We start from the raw sequence: 17,577 nt of genomic DNA, 5'->3' as shown, positions 1-17,577 counted from the left end.
TGTGCATAAATAAAAAGAGAGAAGCGCTCAACCTGGAAACGAACAATAGCATAATAGCTTGTTCTATGGCTAGTTATCACCCAAGAAGCAGCCTCTTTTTGCTCAACATGTGCCTTTCACAGAGAAGAACCTTCCTGAAGCATATCAGTCTGATCCTGACTTCACAGTACAGTCCAGCCCCGAAATACCAGGCAATCCTTCTATGAACAAGAGAAACAGCAAAACCCCAGACGTATGAGGGTATGTGCACCATGCTAAACAGATATACTGAGGGAATACTAGTAAACACTACGTCTAACATTTTAAGAGATCATAAACTGGCTATAAGGATAAGATATATTAACTGATTAACTAAACTCCTGATGAAGTTTGCTGATATCACCATGACCACTGCATTAAAGCAACCAGGGTGTTTGATATCATTCCAGGAATGGAGTAACATTTACCCAATTCCAGATTTCTCCTTAAACTTGTGATGTTCGGTAGTATTGCACCAGTCAAGGGCTCCAAGTAATCTAATTGAACCCCACCTCATTGTCGCTTTGGTCGTTTGTAGCAGGGCTAAGAATGAAGTTGCGGCAAAATGATCTAGGCTGTGGAGGATCAAATCCTAATGAGGCTAGTGGCTGTAACGATGTGTCTCCAATATTCTTAAGAGACTCCGGCGAAGGTGTCTGCCGATTTGGGTGCTATAGTATCATTTGTCAGCATGGAGGGGAAGCGGCTCGCAGACAAGAAGTTTCTTGCATCTCTTAGGGGCACACAATGTCCCTTGGCAATCTCCACACTCTCGCCCGTCGCTTCACCATACCATGCCTCCGGTTCTCCAGACCAGCATCAGGAGATGTCAAAGGTCTAGTGTAGGTGGGTGGTGGGCACCGGGGCCCCAAAGCGCCACCATCCCCCTTATGTTAAGTAGATAGTTCCATTGAGATAGGATGTTCTGAAGCACGGTCAACATCACCATTAAGTTTTCTATGCAGTGTTGCATCAAAAGAAGTTAGATATGCATCCAGCAGGCAGCGCAGATCTTCGATAATAGCTTTAGCGGCCTCCATAGTAAGCTTTTACAAATGGTGTTAGGCAAGCATAATTGTGCAATCTTAAGTATATAAAGTTCTTGCAGCTTCTTACATTGAGACAGACTTTAAATATATTCAGCTTTGAATGCTGCGCAGCGACAAGGCCAGAGGGCACCTCGCGGGAGGGTATAATAAAGGCCTCAGCCTCACAAGTTGCTCTGGGCACTGGTACCAACAGCTTTTTCTATAGTATTGATCTCATCAGGTGCAGGTTATTTAGTGGGTCCTAGATCTGATTATGTAGCTCGAAGATGAGTCGGTTAAGATTTGATATCATATAGAATCTGTGGTAGCAACTTCTCATCTTAATATTCAGTGTGTGATTAACCTATAAATCGTTATTCACTCTTCTTTTTATTAGTTTTCAACATTTTTTTTCTTTCAAGATTTGGCCTTAAACTAAATTAAAACCAGGAAATCGTAGGATCATAGTTGTTTTTCTTAGTCCATAAAGTATTTCATTTATACAGATCTCTAATTGTCATTATGCCACTGACATTTATATGAATATCTCTGTTATTTTATCTCTAAATATATTCAATACATACATATTACCTTTTTATTATTAGGTTAGGAGAGCCAGTCAGACTTAATGTTATCAAACCTCATAGCATAATTCTTCTGTGGAATAGAAATAATAATATAAAGTCAGATTGCTGTCCTTTTCATTGTTAGGTGATTGAAAACTAAGAATGATGTTTAAACTTCTCTTGTATTAAAGGGACAGTGTACTGATTTTCCCATAATGTGTCCAATGACTTGTTATACTATACCTGTTGCAGAATATAAATTTTTATGAAAAAATGCTTCTTTGGGTTTATTTTTGTATATTAAATAGCTGGTTTTGTTCTTTGAAACTACAACTAATTATAATTGGTTGAGGGTGCAGGGAAATCAGATCACCTTCTTTTCTAACTTGCTTTACACACATGCTTCTATATATTATCTCTGTCTGTATACCAAAACCAAATGCATAGAGAGAACAATTAAGAATTAACACTGTATTGCTAATCTCTCCTAGCCCCCCACTGGGGGTGTAACTTTTTCTGCTTAGCTTTTTTTATTTTTTATAATTCCTTTTTTTATTTTCCAAAAGAAAAAGGTATACAATATAATGATAAAAAAAATAACAATTGTAAGTCACAGATTCTTGGATTCTTGGATGGAAGGAAGAAGGGAAGAAAGAAAAAGAAAAAGGGGGGGGGGGAATCCCTCTCTCACTCTCCTCATCCCTAATAAGACTATCTCTGAGTTCCGAAAGGGGAAAATCAATTAATCCATTTCTCTCAGTGGTAGGATTTTAATGAAGAGTGCCCATTTCTTAAAGAAGCGGCATATGTCCTGTTCATTATTATTTTTTCTTTCATGATTTAGATAGAACATACAATTTTAAACAACTTATCAAATTTTCTTCGTTTTCATGTTATCCTTTGTTGAAAAGCTGGGATGTAAGCTCATGAGTGTGCATGTGGCTACAGCACTGTATGGCAGCAGTTTTACAACAATGTTATGCATCAGCAGGAACACTAGATGGCAGCACTATTTCCTGTCATGTAGTGCTTCAGGCTTGTGCACGCTACCTACCTTGGTATCCCTTCAACAAAGAATAACATGAGAACAAAGCAAATTTGATAATAGAAGTAAATTGGAAACTTTTTTAAATTGTATTCTCTATCTATATAATGAAATAAATGTTTAGGGGTTAATATCCCCTTAAGGGGAGCTTCAGAACATTAACAATCTAATATTATATTTTCTGCCATAATTGTTTTATTCTAGGACAATCCCAGATCATGTGAGCAAAGTCCGCTGCTGGAAGTGAAAATTTTGGACATTATTAAAATTATGCTTGCCCCACTTCGCTCCTTTAGCAGGAGTGTAAAATGTCCTGTAGAGTAATTTAACATGGGACTCTCTCCAAGTTGAGGACAATGTTGTATGTGAAGTTATTAAAATTGATCTTTTAATAATGCTTTGATCAATATCTTGAGGGATTACAATTTCCCATCTCTGAGCCAGTTCTATCAAATTTAACTCACCTTTCTGGGAAATAAGCAATTAATAGCAAAATGAAATTGAAAAAAATCAATTTTTAAACACAAGCCAATTTTCAATGGGTCCCCAAGACCAAGTCCAACCAAATTCTGCAACTAATTTAAAAATATAATCTTTTTTAGGAAGGATGTGTTTTCTGCTAAAGGTATTGAAGGTCGTCACTGATTTAAGTGCCGGATCTATAAACTGGGATAAGCTAGACAGATCTAGGTTATCCCATCTATGGAAGAGAGCTGATTGTGTACCTATTTGAAATTCAGGGTTTCCAAGAAGGATTTGATTTTTAAGAATACAAGGATTTATACCTAAAATTCTAAATCGTTTCCACCATGCTTTGATTGGAGTATATATAGTTATTCCATCCTTCTTCCACTACGCCTACTCGAAGGTTCCTTTAAATGACGTCATCCAAGATGGCGTCCCTCGAATTCTGATTGGCTGATAGAATTAACCTTAGAATTAAGGTAGGAAAAATCTGATTGGCTGATTGAATCAGCCAATCAGATTCAAGTTCAATCGGATTGGCTGATCCAATCAGCCAATCAGATTGAGCTTGCATTCTATTCAGCCAGTAGGAATTCAAGGGACGCATCTTGGATGACGACATTTAAAGGAACCTTCATTTGGCGAGTAGGCGTTGTGGAAGAAGGATGGATCCGCTTCGGCTGGAAGAAGATGGCTCCACTCCGCTCCGGATGGATGAAGATAGAAGATGCCGCTTGGATAAAGATGTCTTCCGGTCCAGATGTCCTCTTCTGCCCGGATAGGATGAAGACTTCTACCGCTCCGGATGCCCTCTTTTGGATCATCAGTGCCCGGCTGGGTGAACACAGCTCAAGGTAGGGAGATCTTCAGGGGGGTAGTGTTAGGTTTATTTAAGGGGGGTTTGGGTTAGAGTAGGGATATGTGGGTGGTGGGTTGTAATGTTGGGGGGTGGTATTGTGTTTTTTTTTACAGGCAAAAGAGCTGATTTCTTTGGGGCATGCCCCGCAAAAAGCCCTTTTAAGGGCTGGTAAGGTAATAGAGCTGTTAACTTTTTAAATTTAGATTAGGGTAGGGAAATATTTTTATTTTGTTATTTTATTAGGGGGCTTAGAGTAGGTGTAATTAGCTTAAAATTATTGTAATCTTTTTTTATTTTTTGTAATTTAGTGTTTGTTTTTTGTAATTTTTAATTCTAACTTAGGTTAGGATTTATTTTACAGGTAATTTTGTAATTATTTTAACTAGGTAGCTATTAAATAGTAAATAACTATTTAATAGCTATTGTACCTAGTTAAAATAAATACAAAGTTGCCTGTAAAATAAATATAAATCCTAAAATAGCTACAATATAATTATTCGTTATATTGTAGCTATATTAGGGTTTATTTTACAGGTAAGTATTTAGCTTTAAATAGGAAGACTTTAGTTAATAATATTTAATTTATTTTGTTAGATTAAAATGATATTTAACTTAGGGGGGTGTTAGGGTTAGACATAGCTTTAGGGGTTAATACATTTATTAGAGTAGCGGCGAGGTCCGGTCGGCAGATTAGGGATTAATAAGTGTAGGTAGGTAGCGGCGACGTTGGGGGGGGGGCAGATTAGGGGTTAATAAATATTATGTTGGTGTCGGCGATGTTAGGGGCAGCAGATTAGGGGTTCATAGGGATAATATAGGTGGCGGCGGTGTGCGGTCGGCAGATTAGGGGTTACATTTTTTTATTATAGTGGCGGCGATAGGGGGGGGGCTCGGTTTAGGGGTACATAGGTAGTTTATGGGTGTTGGTGTACTTTAGAGCACAGTAGTTAAGAGCTTTATAAATCGGCGTTAGCCCATAAAGCTCTTAACTACTGACTTTTTTCTGCGGTAGGAGTCTTGTCGGTAGAGGGTCTAATGCTCATTTCAGCCAAGACTCTAAATACCGGCGTTAGGAAGATCCCATTGAAAAGATAGGATACGCAATTGGCGTAAGGGGATCTGCTGTATGGAAAAGTCGCGGCTTGGAAGTGAGCCTTAGACCCTTTCCTGGCTGACTCTAAATACCAGCGGGCGGTAAAAAGCAGCGTTAGGAGCCCTTAACTCTGCTTTTGGCGGCTAACGCCAAACTCTAAATCTAGGCGTGAGTTAACTAAGGCTTAAATGGCATCCAATATTCTCTAATGATAATCCCTGCTTAGGGGCAAAAAAAATGCCTAGCCCAGTTCAGGCCCAAATGAGATAAAGAGAGTCGCTCAAATATGTATCAGCATTTAACCAATATGTCACAGGACAGGAGTAACATCTCACAGAGCCCTATACAGCAAGAATGTATATGCTCTAAGCTGATATCACCACCAAGGAGATAGCAATACTATATAACTTAATCAGTAGTAAAAGAGAAAAACCTAATTGCAGGCAAACTTATTATTTAATGAAAAATATTTATATATTTTAAGTCTATATGGCTAAACTACAAAAATATTCCAACCTGTGCTGAACTATAAGCTTCCTCATAAAATAACAAAGTTCCTTATACAAGTAAGTTGAGGATATAGTAAGACTAAGCAGACAAAATGGTCAAAACACGTCATAAGCTCAAGAATTTCTGTCGCAGTGAGGAGCAAGGATATTGGTATACTGGATTTCCCACTATAACAATTGAATAATAGATTTACTCTAAATTAGGTATGAGCATAAATGGCTTTACCGTCACTTTTTAATCATCATCCCTGAATAGGGAGAAAGTGTATAATAAACTAGAGCATATGTAGAATAAAGTAAATGCTCAGATATGTACTAAGGTTAAAGATTCATATAAGATAAAAGTCATAATACAATAAACAAAATGTTAAACAACAGCAACAAAATTGTCCTATTAACTAATAGGAATCTTTAGGATGTTTGAGTCAAGGCAGGAGTAAGTAGGGAGGGAGGCCTGGAATTTTAATATGTGTAGAAAGGCCAAAAAAGGAATTCAAGCAGTAATAAGAGATGTCTCCTCTTGCAATAATACAATTCCTCATACAGGTGTGTCGTGAGTGGTAATATTTAAAAAATAGGAGTCGATTCCCTCTAGACCTTAGCGTTCCTTCCCTCTCCTACTCTCCTGAATCTGTTCCACTTTTCTTCTTCTCTGAGCCTCCCTCCTTCCCCTCTCTTAACCCTTGCAGTTCCCAGTTAAGCCTTTCTTTCCAAGGGAGAAGTGTGTTGCTGAAAACGAGCACCTGTAGGAGTCTTTAGTTTATATGTCACAGGGGGGAGGGGGGAGTATCGAACCCCAATTTGTCTGGGTAAACCAAGGAGTGGAGAGAAGAAAATAGAAATAATCCTTTAAGTGTGATGCTCAATTGATGAGTAGGATAACTCTACTTGGCAGTTTTCAATTAATATGCTCTCTTAAGAGGGGATAGCATCACTCATTATGGTCCACCATACCTTAACTTGCCCTCTTGGTGAATCCAGCAATGCAGGGCTTTACTTGCAAGGAGCCGACTGCGTCTGTACCACCCACGGTGTGAGGATTCCTTTGTGGCAAAACAAGTTAGATGTTTTCCTAACTTGAGGTGAAATTCAGCTTTACGCCGTGAGGGGGGAGGATTGGCCACAGTGTACACCCCTGAAGGCAGTAAGCAGAGTGGGCGTTGTTATACGTCTATCAACCCCCCTCACGCAGAACTGGTGGGAGGGGTTTTCCGCTTGGGCAGTTATAAATGCTGCCAGACCACAGGTGATACCAGCCCTTGCTGCGGTAGATCCAAGGTCCTCAAGTATACAATTTAAAGTGTGGTCAATATGCGCTATAGGGGTTCCCCAGAGCGATGCCAAGCTCTGCTGCAAAACTTCGCCCTAGTCACCTAGGCGTCCGGCGTGAATACTCCGCCAATAGCTTGAATGCAGGGATTGGAAAGCTTGCACCACATGACTTACACACAGTCTACTCCTCGCGAACCTCCTCTCATGTTTACACAGCTTTTATATAGCCTATACTTAAGTATAGACACTTTTAGTATTGGTAGGGATACCACAGGGAAAAGCAGCTAGTTTAAATGCCTAAATAAAGTAAAAGGAGCTATTTGTAAACCATTTAATACACTCCAGCAAGTAAAATGGATCATTGGGGACAAATTAAACAGGATACAAAGGTTTTTACTTGAACTGTTTCATTGTTCCAAAGGAAGAGGGAACCTTTGGACCCATTCTAGATCTGAAGAGTCTCAATAAATTTGTATGAGTTTATTCCAAATAGAGAGAATTCAGATCTATTCTTCCTCTGGTTATTTGGGGTCAATTCATAACTACAATAGATTTGAAGAACAGTACCTTCATATTCCCATAAATCAACACCATTACCAGTATCTCAGATTTGCCTTCCTGTACAAACCCTTTTGGTTTGACCATGGCGTCCAGGGTCTTTACAAAGGTGTTGGGGCCACTCCTTGTTGCAGTCAGACTACAGGGCATTTCGGTAGCCCCATACTTTGATGACCTATTGGTGCAAGCTCCATCTTTACAATTAGTTACTTTTGTATCTTCAGACACTTGGGTGGAAGGTAAACCGGGAGAAAAACTCCCTTACTCCTCGCACTAGAGTGAGTTTCCTAGGTGTCATTATAGACTTGTAGGCTATGAAGATTTTCTTAACAGACCAACGCAGGAAAAAACTTCAGTTGGCTTGTCATGTTCTTCAGTCTACTTCTCGTCCATCTCTTGCACACTGTATGGAAGTAGTGGACCTAATAGTAGTGGCCTCAGATGCATTTACGTTTGCTCGCTTTCATTTTTCGTCTCTACAATTGTGCATGCTCAGACAATGGAACAGGGATTACTCCAATCTATCTCCAGTGATAGAACTGGATCACGTCACAAAAAGTTCCCTCTACTGATAAATGTCTGCAGAAATCTTTCTTTGGGGCATGAGTTTTTTCTGACAACATCACCACAAAGGCATATGTCAATCATTAAGGGGGAACTCGCAGTGTGTTAGCGATGAAGGAAGTTGCTCGCATTTTGGAATGGGCAGAGAGTCATCAATGTCCTATATCAGCTATACACATTCTAGGAGTGGAAATCTATGAAGCGGATTACTTAAGCAGACAGACTCTTCATGCCCGCAAGTGGGCTCTGAATCAGAAAATCTTCAACGAGATCTCTCAGCGTTAGGGACCTCCAGAAATGGACCTCATGGCCTCCCAGTTAAATCACAATCTTCACAGATACGACTCAAGGTCAAGGGACCCTCAGCTGGAGTTGATGGATGCATTGGCAGTTCCTTGGAATCTAGATTCTCCGACTGCATTGAGATTGAACTAATGATTCTAGCTCAGAGAGGCTTCTATGAGTTTATGATTGATACCCTTAAACCGGTCATCAGACGTATATACCACAAGGTGTAAAAGGAGTATTTGTCCTGGTGTGGAGAACATGTTTTTTGGGTTTTTTATTTTTACTTTTTATGATAAGCACAAGGGTTAGAAGGCCTCTGTGGTTACTTTGTCTTTCTGGTTGAGAAGTCTTACTTAGAAGCGGGGCAGCAGCCTCCGGCTCATATTACTGCTCACTCCACTCGTTTGGTGGCTACATCTTGGGTCTTCAAGAATGAGGCTTCAGTTGAATAGATATGCAACCCGGTCCTCATTACATACATTCACTAAATTCTATCGGCTTGATGTTTTTGCCTCGGCTGAGGCATCGTTTAGAAGAAAGATTCTTCAAGAGGTAGTATCCAGTAACTAGGGACTGCATCACCTATCTTATCCCACCCTATTTTTTGTGGACTCCACAGCTTGGGTATAGTTTCCCATATGTAAGAATAGGAATTTGTGGACTCTCACTACTGTTAGAAAAAAAATATCATTTATGCTTACCTGATAAATTATTATTTTTCTTGGTAGTAAGAGTCCACAAACCTGCCCGGTTTATTTAATGTCGGCAGTCTTATTAGCACTTCTGTACCCCTTTTTATCTCTGTTACTTTTCCCTGTCCTTTGATTGAACTACTGGGAGGGTAAGTAGGAGGGATAATTCAATGCTCTGTTTGGGGTGTCTTTGCCTCCTCCTGGTGGCCAGGTGATGTATTCCCATATGTAAGGATAGGAATTTGTGGACTCTCCCTACCAAGAAAGAAAATATTTTTTTTAGGTAAGCATAAATTATATTTTTTCTCCAAATAAATGCTGGTTAAACATGTTTAATGGAAAATGCCAGAGCTGATTAGAACATCACATTATGATAAATAATCTTGCTGTATTTGTCTTTGTTTTATGCAGGATTATAAAACGAAATATTGCAAATAAGATAACTGAGAAAGACTGTAACTGTGCAGATGCTGCAAGAAGAACTAAACACTCTGGCAAGCCTGGATCCTGCGACTCAACATGCAAAAGTGCAGTGTATGATGAGGACAGTAACCAGGTCAGTTTAATGAAAGGGACAGTCTACTCCAGAATTGTATTTGTTAAAAAATATAGATAATCTATTTGTTACCCATTACCTAGTTTTGCATAACCAACACGGTTATATCAATACACTTTTTACTTCTATGATTACCTTGGATCTAAGCCTCTGCAGACTGCCCCCTTATCTCATTTATTATTGACAGACTTGCAGTTTAACTAATCAGTGCTGACTCCTAGGTAAATCCACAGGAGTGAGCACAATGTTATGTATGTGGCACACATGAACTAGAGCTGACTATGTGTTGGAAAACTGTCCAAATGCACTGAGATAAGAGGTGGCCTTCAAGGGCTTAGAAATTAGCATATGAGCCTACCTAGATTTAGCTTTTACCAAAGAATACCAAGCGAACAAAGCAAATTTTAGATAAAAGTACATTGGAATGTTGTTTAAAATTGCATGCCCTATCTGAATCGTTAAAGTTTAAGTTTGATTAGACTGTACCTTTGAAGCGGAAAAAATGTGGGTTTGGTAAGTGACTTTAAAAATATAACTTTGGAATATGTTTAAAACAATATCTTGTCTGTCTGTGTCTCTCTAGCTTTCTATCTGCGTGTCTGTATATATCTCTTGCTGCCTCTGTGCATCTGTCTGTCACTATCTATCTATTTCTCTATCTCATTGCCTTTCTATCAATCCGTCTATCTATCTGTCTTTAAATAGAAACTCAGTCTAAGACTGTGAGTGTTCCCCTGTACTGGGTATATATGGAGGCTTAATTATATGTATTAAGCACCATGTATAATGGTTATACATTTGTGTAATTGACCGAGTTTGTATTTATTACATTGTTGTGTGAAATTGCTAGTCTGTCTGTGGGGTTTTTCAAGATGCCCCCTATATCCTCTCACATAATAGCTATGGTCAGCCATAATTTGGCTCATGCTAATTTTTTCTTTTTAGTTTGTTTTTACTCAGTGCATATATGCAAAACTCCTTACCATCTATAGTCTTTGTTACTCTAATCATCAATTTACACTTTACATTGACATGTTTTCAAATACAACCTAGATATGTGCATTTTACTGCTTTACTTAGCATGCTTATACAACACTATTTATTGCCAAGTTTATATTAGGATTGAGAGTAAGTTGCTTGTACATAATGTAACATAGTTATCAGAATTACAAAGACTATGGATAGTGGGGTGTTTTAAATGTTTATATGGACTAAAGATAAAATCCAAAACTAAAATATGCATACAGCAAATTTGTTATGTCATTGGCCAAAACTTTATATTGGTTGTGAGGTTCTTTGGGCAGGATTTTGAAATATGTTCTAAGTAGGGCCCAAATGTGTAAATGAGCCATGAAAGTGTTAGGAAAATTTGCAAGTCTCTCAGAAGAATAGAGCCATGAGAGTGTTGGAGGTTGGCTTGTGTGTGAAGCACGATGTATAAACCTCAAATATTTGTTAGATCCATATGTAAAACTGGTACCAATAAATGTATGCTTATTTAAAGGGACAGAAAACCACCCAAATTTTCTTTCTTGATTTGGATTGAACATACAATTTTTTTTCTTTTTTTTTCTTAGAATAGTCATTTTTTACTTTTTTTTTTTTTTTTTTTTTAATAAATGTTTGTTTATTGAGGCAAAGGAAAATCAGAGTTACAATCACAAAGAAAAGGACAATATCTCAGGTAGTAATACATAACAATATTTCCTTACTTCAGACAAGTATACATAAGACAACAGTGGGAACATGGTATTGACCGTAATGGTGCCACATTTTTTCCTTTTTCTTTCTTTTTAAATAGTGAAACATTCAGATGTCAACAATGTCAAGTAGATCCACTCTCAGGATCTGAACTCTGGTACTAATCAGAAGACAGAGTGTTCGGCTTCAAGAGTTCTCATTGACAGTCATATTAAAAAAAGACAGAAACCAAATGTATTACAAGGTAGAATCGCCCAAGAAAAACAAGATGTAAATTCTTAAACTTTATAGCTTAACATATCTACTGGTCATAGTGTGGAAGTGGGGGGGTTTAAAAAACCCGAAGAACTTCTGTAAAGGGGTAGGGCACGAGGGGGGGGGGGGGGAAGAAGAGAGAAGAAGAGAGGGAAAGAAAAAAAAAGAGGAAAAAAAAGGGGGGAGAGGGGTAAGGGGGGTCCAGCAGGCCTTGGAGGAGGGCTCAGGCCACCATCAGTCCAGTAGGGTCTAAAGAGTTACGCAGCGACCTGGCCTCAAACCGGTCCATTGGTATTGCTGCCTCGCCTGTACTCATCCCACATACACCAGATAGAGCAATAGAAGTCATAGCGACCTTCGACTCTCAGCGCATATTCTTCCATTTTTTGGATATAATCTAGGGACTCTAGAACTGGGGCTAGCGTAAAAGGAGTGTGTTTTGTCCACTGCCTAGCTATAACAAGTTTGGCTATGGATTCCGTTTAGGACCTCTGCATGGTCTGGGATCCAAATGAGATCAGCCAGGGCCACTCCAGCGGGCAACGACCCTTGTTCTATCTGGAACCAGCCGGAGGAGCAATCCCTAACCCCCCAAGCAGATATATGCGAGAGCATAGCTGCTTTGTAGTAAAGTGAGACATTTGGCACAGAGATGCCCCCGCAGCTTTTTGGTTTTTGTATTTGGGTCAGCGGGAGCCTTGCATGACGTCCCATCCAAATGTATTTTGTAAAGATAGACTGGAAATGATTGAGAAGATATGCTGGAACTGAGACCGGGAGGCACCTGAAGAAGTAAATCAATTTTGGAAGCAAAAGCATCTTCACAGCCGCGACCCTACCTGTCCATGATACCTCTGAGACCCTCCAGCCAGCTACCGTCTGCTGAAAGTCCCTGAGAAGGGACACATAGTTTGCGGCCACAATTCGTTTGGGGTCGTGGGAAAGCATCACACCTAAGTGCCTTAGCCCTTCAGTGGACCATTTGAACGGGTAAGACCCTCTCAAGGTCTCCAGTGTAGCCTCGGGTAGGCCTATAGCGTAGGCTTCTGTCTTGGTATAATTAAGTTTATAGTATGTTAAATTGGCAAATTCAGCCAATATTTTAAATAGCTCAGGAAGCGATTCTTCCGGTTCGGCTAAGAAAATCGTCAAGTCGTCCGCAAACAACACTAGGACCTGCGGGGTATCGTAAAGTACAAGGTGCTGAACAGAGGGGGTCATCCGAAGCTTGGTCGCCAGAGGTTCCATCATCAAGGCAAAGAGAAGTGGCGACAAAGGGCACCCCTGCCTTGTGCCATTCTTTATCATAAAAGCCCTGGATACAAATCCTAACCCTCTCACTCTAGCTGATGGGCCAGAATAAAGGGCCATTACCGCCGTGATCAAGGCGGAAGGGAACCCGAAAGAGGGTAAGACGTCAACCATGTATTCCCACCGGACCCTGTCGAATGCTTTTTCAGCATCTAACGACAGGGTGACCAGTGGGATTCCGAGCGCAGTCGCCTCAAAAAAAAATGTTCAATAGACGTCTTGTATTGTCTGAACCCTGACGACCAGGGGTGAACCCCACCTGGTCTGGGTGGATCAATATCGGGAGGGTCTTATTTAGCCTCGAGGCCAGGATTTTTGCGTATATTTTTACATCACAATTTATGAGGGAAATTGGGCGGTAACTTTCACAGAATTCAGGGTTCTTCCCGGGTTTGGGTATGGTTATAATTGAGGCCTCTAAAAAATCTTGGGGGAACTTACCAGTGTCCATGGCCTCAGCAAAGACACGAGTGAGGATGGGGCACAATTGAGCCACAAATTTTTTATAGAATGTGGCGTCAAAACCGTCCGGACCTGGGGATTTGTGTGACTTAAGGCTCTTGACCATCAGCTCAACCTCCTTCTCCGAGATAGGGGCAGCGAGAAGGTCCATCAGGTCTTCAGGAACCCGCGGTAGTTGAAGCTTGCTAAGGAACTCAGGGATAGCGGACGCCGGAGCAAAGTGCGAACAGGGGTCTTCAGATATCTGATATAAACAGCTGTAGTAGTCAGCGAAGACGCCTCCTATATCGCTTGGGGAGTAGAATTTTCTATTATCTCTTGTGAGGAAAGCTATCTTACTTAGCAAAGTTCTCTGCTGGAGTTTGTGAGCGAGGAGTCTATCCGCTCTGTCCCCCTTGTGGTAGTACCTCTGTTTTAAAAGATAAAGACCTCTCTGAACCCTCTCGAGCTCGCAAGCCTTGATCTGTTTTTTGAGAGACTGGACTTTCCTTGTCAGAGAGCCCGATCTAGTCTCTCTAAGCTGTCTCCGGGAGCTAGTGTAATCGTGGTAGAGTTGGGCCAAGTTGGCCCCTTTAAGTCTTCTTGACTTTTGTATAAATAGTCCGCGGAGATAAGCTTTGAGCATCGCCCACAGAGTTAGTGCCGATACAGATCCAGTATCATTGACACTGAGGAACCCCTCCATCTCCCGAATCCAGTGAGGAACCAGGGCGTCTGCAAGGAGATATTCCGGCATGCGCCAGGAGCGCCCACCTCCCCCCGGGGGGGAAAAAGCAACATCTACGACCACTGCGTTGTGATCCGACCACACACAAGGCATGATTCTAGCCGCCTTCACCGCTTCCAGCGTCCACGAGTGGCAGAAGAAATAATCAAGCCTTGAGAAAGATTGGGAAGGAGGCGAGTAGCAGGTGTAATCATCAACATCAGGATGCAGGGCCCTCCAGGCATCATGATAAGAGTGCTGCGATACTACATTTCTAAACAGATAAAAATAGCGCTCCTCCCCCCGAGCAGGGGGATTCTTTCTCTGTGATTTTCTATCTCTCATTGGGTCCCATACCAGGTTGCAATCTCCGCCTATAATAACATGTCCTTGCTTAAGTCGGTTTACCTTACTTAGTAAACTGCTAAGGAAACGGGTCTGGTTGACATTAGGGGAATATAAGGCCACCAAAGTGGCCAGAATGTTGTCCAGGCGACAGACACTTATAATATACCGGCCTGAAGGGTCAGATTCAAAGTAGATAGGTTCATAAGAGACATGTTTACCAATTAGGACCGTAACTCCTCTAGCCTTTTTGTGAAAAGTAAAGGACAAGCGAACCGGGAAATCCCTAGGTTGAAACATGGTGGCCCGAGACTCCATCCAATGGGTCTCCTGTATATATGCTACATCTAAGCGCTGGGTTTTCAGGAACTTGAGAAGTAGGCTACGTTTAGTTGGGGAATTAAGACCCCGAACATTGAGGGTGCCGAATCTCATTGTAGATTGCAGGAGAGGGAAGAGAGGGGAAGAAAAGAGAGAAAAAAAAAAAAGGGGGTGGGGTGGGGGAAGGTAAGGGAACAGGTCTAGGTAGAGGGAACTGAGGAAATGGTACACACTGAAGTTAGATAGGTTCTTCGGGCTGGGCAGAGGCTACTACACTCTGCCAAATAGGGAGCGCGGAGGATAGAGCAACTATCCCTAACCGCACCAAACAGCAGCCCCGAGGGGGGGAGGAGGAAGGGGGGAGGAGGAAGGAGTGGAGGAGAGATCAACTCTAGGGCTCCCTTCCACCACCGGTGTATAATGGACTTACTCTAAACTTCTCTCAAAGAAAGAAAAGAAAAAAAAAAGGAAGCCTTGGCCAGTGAAACTAAGAACTAGTGGTAAGAGGAGGGAAGGAGGGGAAGGGGAAATGGAAGAGGAGAAGGAGGGAAGAGGATAAAGGGTAATAGGAAAGGTGGGGGGGGAATGAGTTGACCTATACTGTATTTTCTCTCCTAGGACCAGTAAGGGATATAGAGGATCCAAATACAACTAAGGAGCAGTGATAAGCATCTGGCGACACCATTAGGTCACATTAAATAGGCAAACATAAAACGTTTATATTGGACATTTTAAAAACAGTAGATTAGAGGTGTCTCCAAAATTGGGGGGGGCGAGCCAGAGTACCCAGTGGAAAAAGAGGGGAGAGGAAGCAGACAGTAAGTAAGAGGGGAAGGGAATGGGACCAAAAGATAGGGAGGGGAGGGGGGGAATGGAGGGAAGAGGAGGGGGAAGAGAAGGAGGGAAGAGACAGAGAAGGGCAGAAAAGGTGGGGAGGCCAGAGGAGTTAGGGGTTGAAGGGAAAGAAGAGGTGAGGGCGAGGGGGAATGAAGAGAAGGGGAGGGGGGCGTCTAAAGGAGACATGACACAAATTGAAGACGCCACCAGAATGATGGTAAGTGGGGATTATTGTGTGGTGTGACAAATCAAAAGGCATTGCAGTTCATCTATACATTCTCAACACATTATATTAGACATATCACAATTTCTCCCCTGACCCCCTCCCTCCAGGAGAACCTCTCCATAGGCATATTTACTACCTGCCAGAGTATCAGTAGACAGCCACAAATGAGGAAGAAATTCTAAGACATCTCTCCTACTATTGCATGTTCCCGAGGAGGGAAAGAGGTCCAGTCCAGGAGTGAGACAGTAGTTAATGAGAGGAGTAGGGAATGAAGAAGGGTAGGGCAGAGAAAATGGTGATAGTGAAGGAGTGATAGGGAGAGAGGCGGAGAGAGAGTAGGGTGAAAGAGAAAGGAGAGGAAGGGGGGAGGGAGAGGCGAGGAAGGGGGGGAGTAGGTAGGGAAGGGAAGGCAATAGGGCAGGGAAGGGTGGAAGGGGGCAGAGGAAAGCGAGAAGGTGGAAAGGAGGAAGGGTAGTAGTACCTCGGAAAAGTGGGGAGGGGGAAGAGGGGAAGGGTAAAGGGAGAAGGGGGAAAGGAAGGAAATGAAGAAAGAAGAAGTTAGAGGGAAGAAGGAGGTAGGGAGAGGGAGGGAGTATAGTAGAGAAGAGAGGAGGGGATGGGAGAACAAGGGCAAAAAGGCCTTTAGTAACATCACCATATTAGAAAGCAACTCGGTATCCTAGATAGGACATTAAACAAACCCACACTAACTGAGTAACTTATAGAAGCATTAAACAATTAACATTTAACAAGATTTTCATTCTTTAGTACGTTACCAGGTCCCTGGTAACGTCAAGGCACTAGGATCAGTCTCAGTCCTCATAAAGAGCTGGCCAATGAGATGTAGCCTACATCACAACCTTCTGGAGCCATGTGTAGGTAAGAGATAGACCTCAGCAAATGATGAAGGGAATTAAATCACCGAACTGGATCTTGCCGGACTGGGTCTTGTCTGCCTGGATTCCAGGCCTGAGCTCCCGCTCTCAGCGGGGGGCCTGCTCTCTGCGGGCGGGGAGGGATGCCATCTTCATTTCCAGTAGGTAGATTCCAAGCTCTCAGCAGGTCCTGAGCCTGCCGCGGAGTAAGGGCAGTGTGTTGAACGCCATCTTTGGTGATGATCAGTTTAGTAGGATATCCCCATCTGTATCGTATCTGGTGCAGTCGCAGGACTCTGGTGGAGTCGTTGAAGTCTCTGGGTTTATCCATAGGGAGGTTCTGCGGCCTAGCAGCCCTATGTATTCTATCAATTCTCGCATCATGGTCCTCTGAAGGACCCATAATAGCTCTAAATAGTGCTTGGGCATACTTTTCTAACTCTTGGGGGCCCACAGACTCAGGGATTCCTCGTATCTTAATATTGTTCCGCCTGGAACGGTCCTCTAGGTCTGCTAGTTTCGCTTCCAGTGAGGACACCTGATCTGCAAGATTTTGAGTATAACTGACCCAGTTTGTATGGTCCACTAGTAGGTCTTCCTGTTTGCGTTCTATAATGTCTGTTCGCTCGTTAACAGTAACAATGTCCTTCCTTAGGTCATCAAAAGACCTCTCTAGTTTGTCAAATCTTCTCGCAAAAGACTGGCTTTGTTGATCCAATAGCAGTTTTATAGAGTCAATGGTGATGACTTCGCTCTGCGTGCGGGAGGGTGGTGAGCTCCTCACACTAGCCCGTCCCTCGGATAAGGGAGGGGAGATAGATCTTTCATCATCCGTGATGTCCGGTATTGGTTCTCTGATGGGTTGGAAATGGTCCCGGACTGTATGCTTTGAAGGATGAGGGCCCTTCGACTTCCTTTTGGCTTGTTGTGACATTATAGAGCAGAAATTTTAGCTGCAAATGGGCGATGGGTCAAGGCTTTTTAGAAAGAGGTTCTCAGTTGAGAGGCCTAGCGGCACAGCTGCT

General features: G+C 42.0%; 1 protein-coding gene across 5 annotated transcripts in view; it reads left to right on the top strand.

Moving 5' to 3' along the window:
* Window positions 1–17,577, top strand: part of PHTF1 (putative homeodomain transcription factor 1) — a 383,975-nt gene that overhangs the window by 180,148 nt on the left and 186,250 nt on the right. For all 5 annotated transcript variants that reach the window (XM_053706659.1, XM_053706661.1, XM_053706660.1 and 2 more), the window contains exon 8: window positions 9,369–9,513. In XM_053706659.1, coding sequence (XP_053562634.1) covers window positions 9,369–9,513 — 145 coding nt within the window. The remainder of the gene's footprint in view (window positions 1–9,368; window positions 9,514–17,577) is intronic.

This window comes from Bombina bombina, chromosome 3 (genome assembly GCF_027579735.1).
Source record: "Bombina bombina isolate aBomBom1 chromosome 3, aBomBom1.pri, whole genome shotgun sequence".
Classification (NCBI taxonomy): Eukaryota; Metazoa; Chordata; class Amphibia; order Anura; family Bombinatoridae; genus Bombina; species Bombina bombina.
This window is presented reverse-complemented; position numbering and strand designations above follow the sequence as displayed.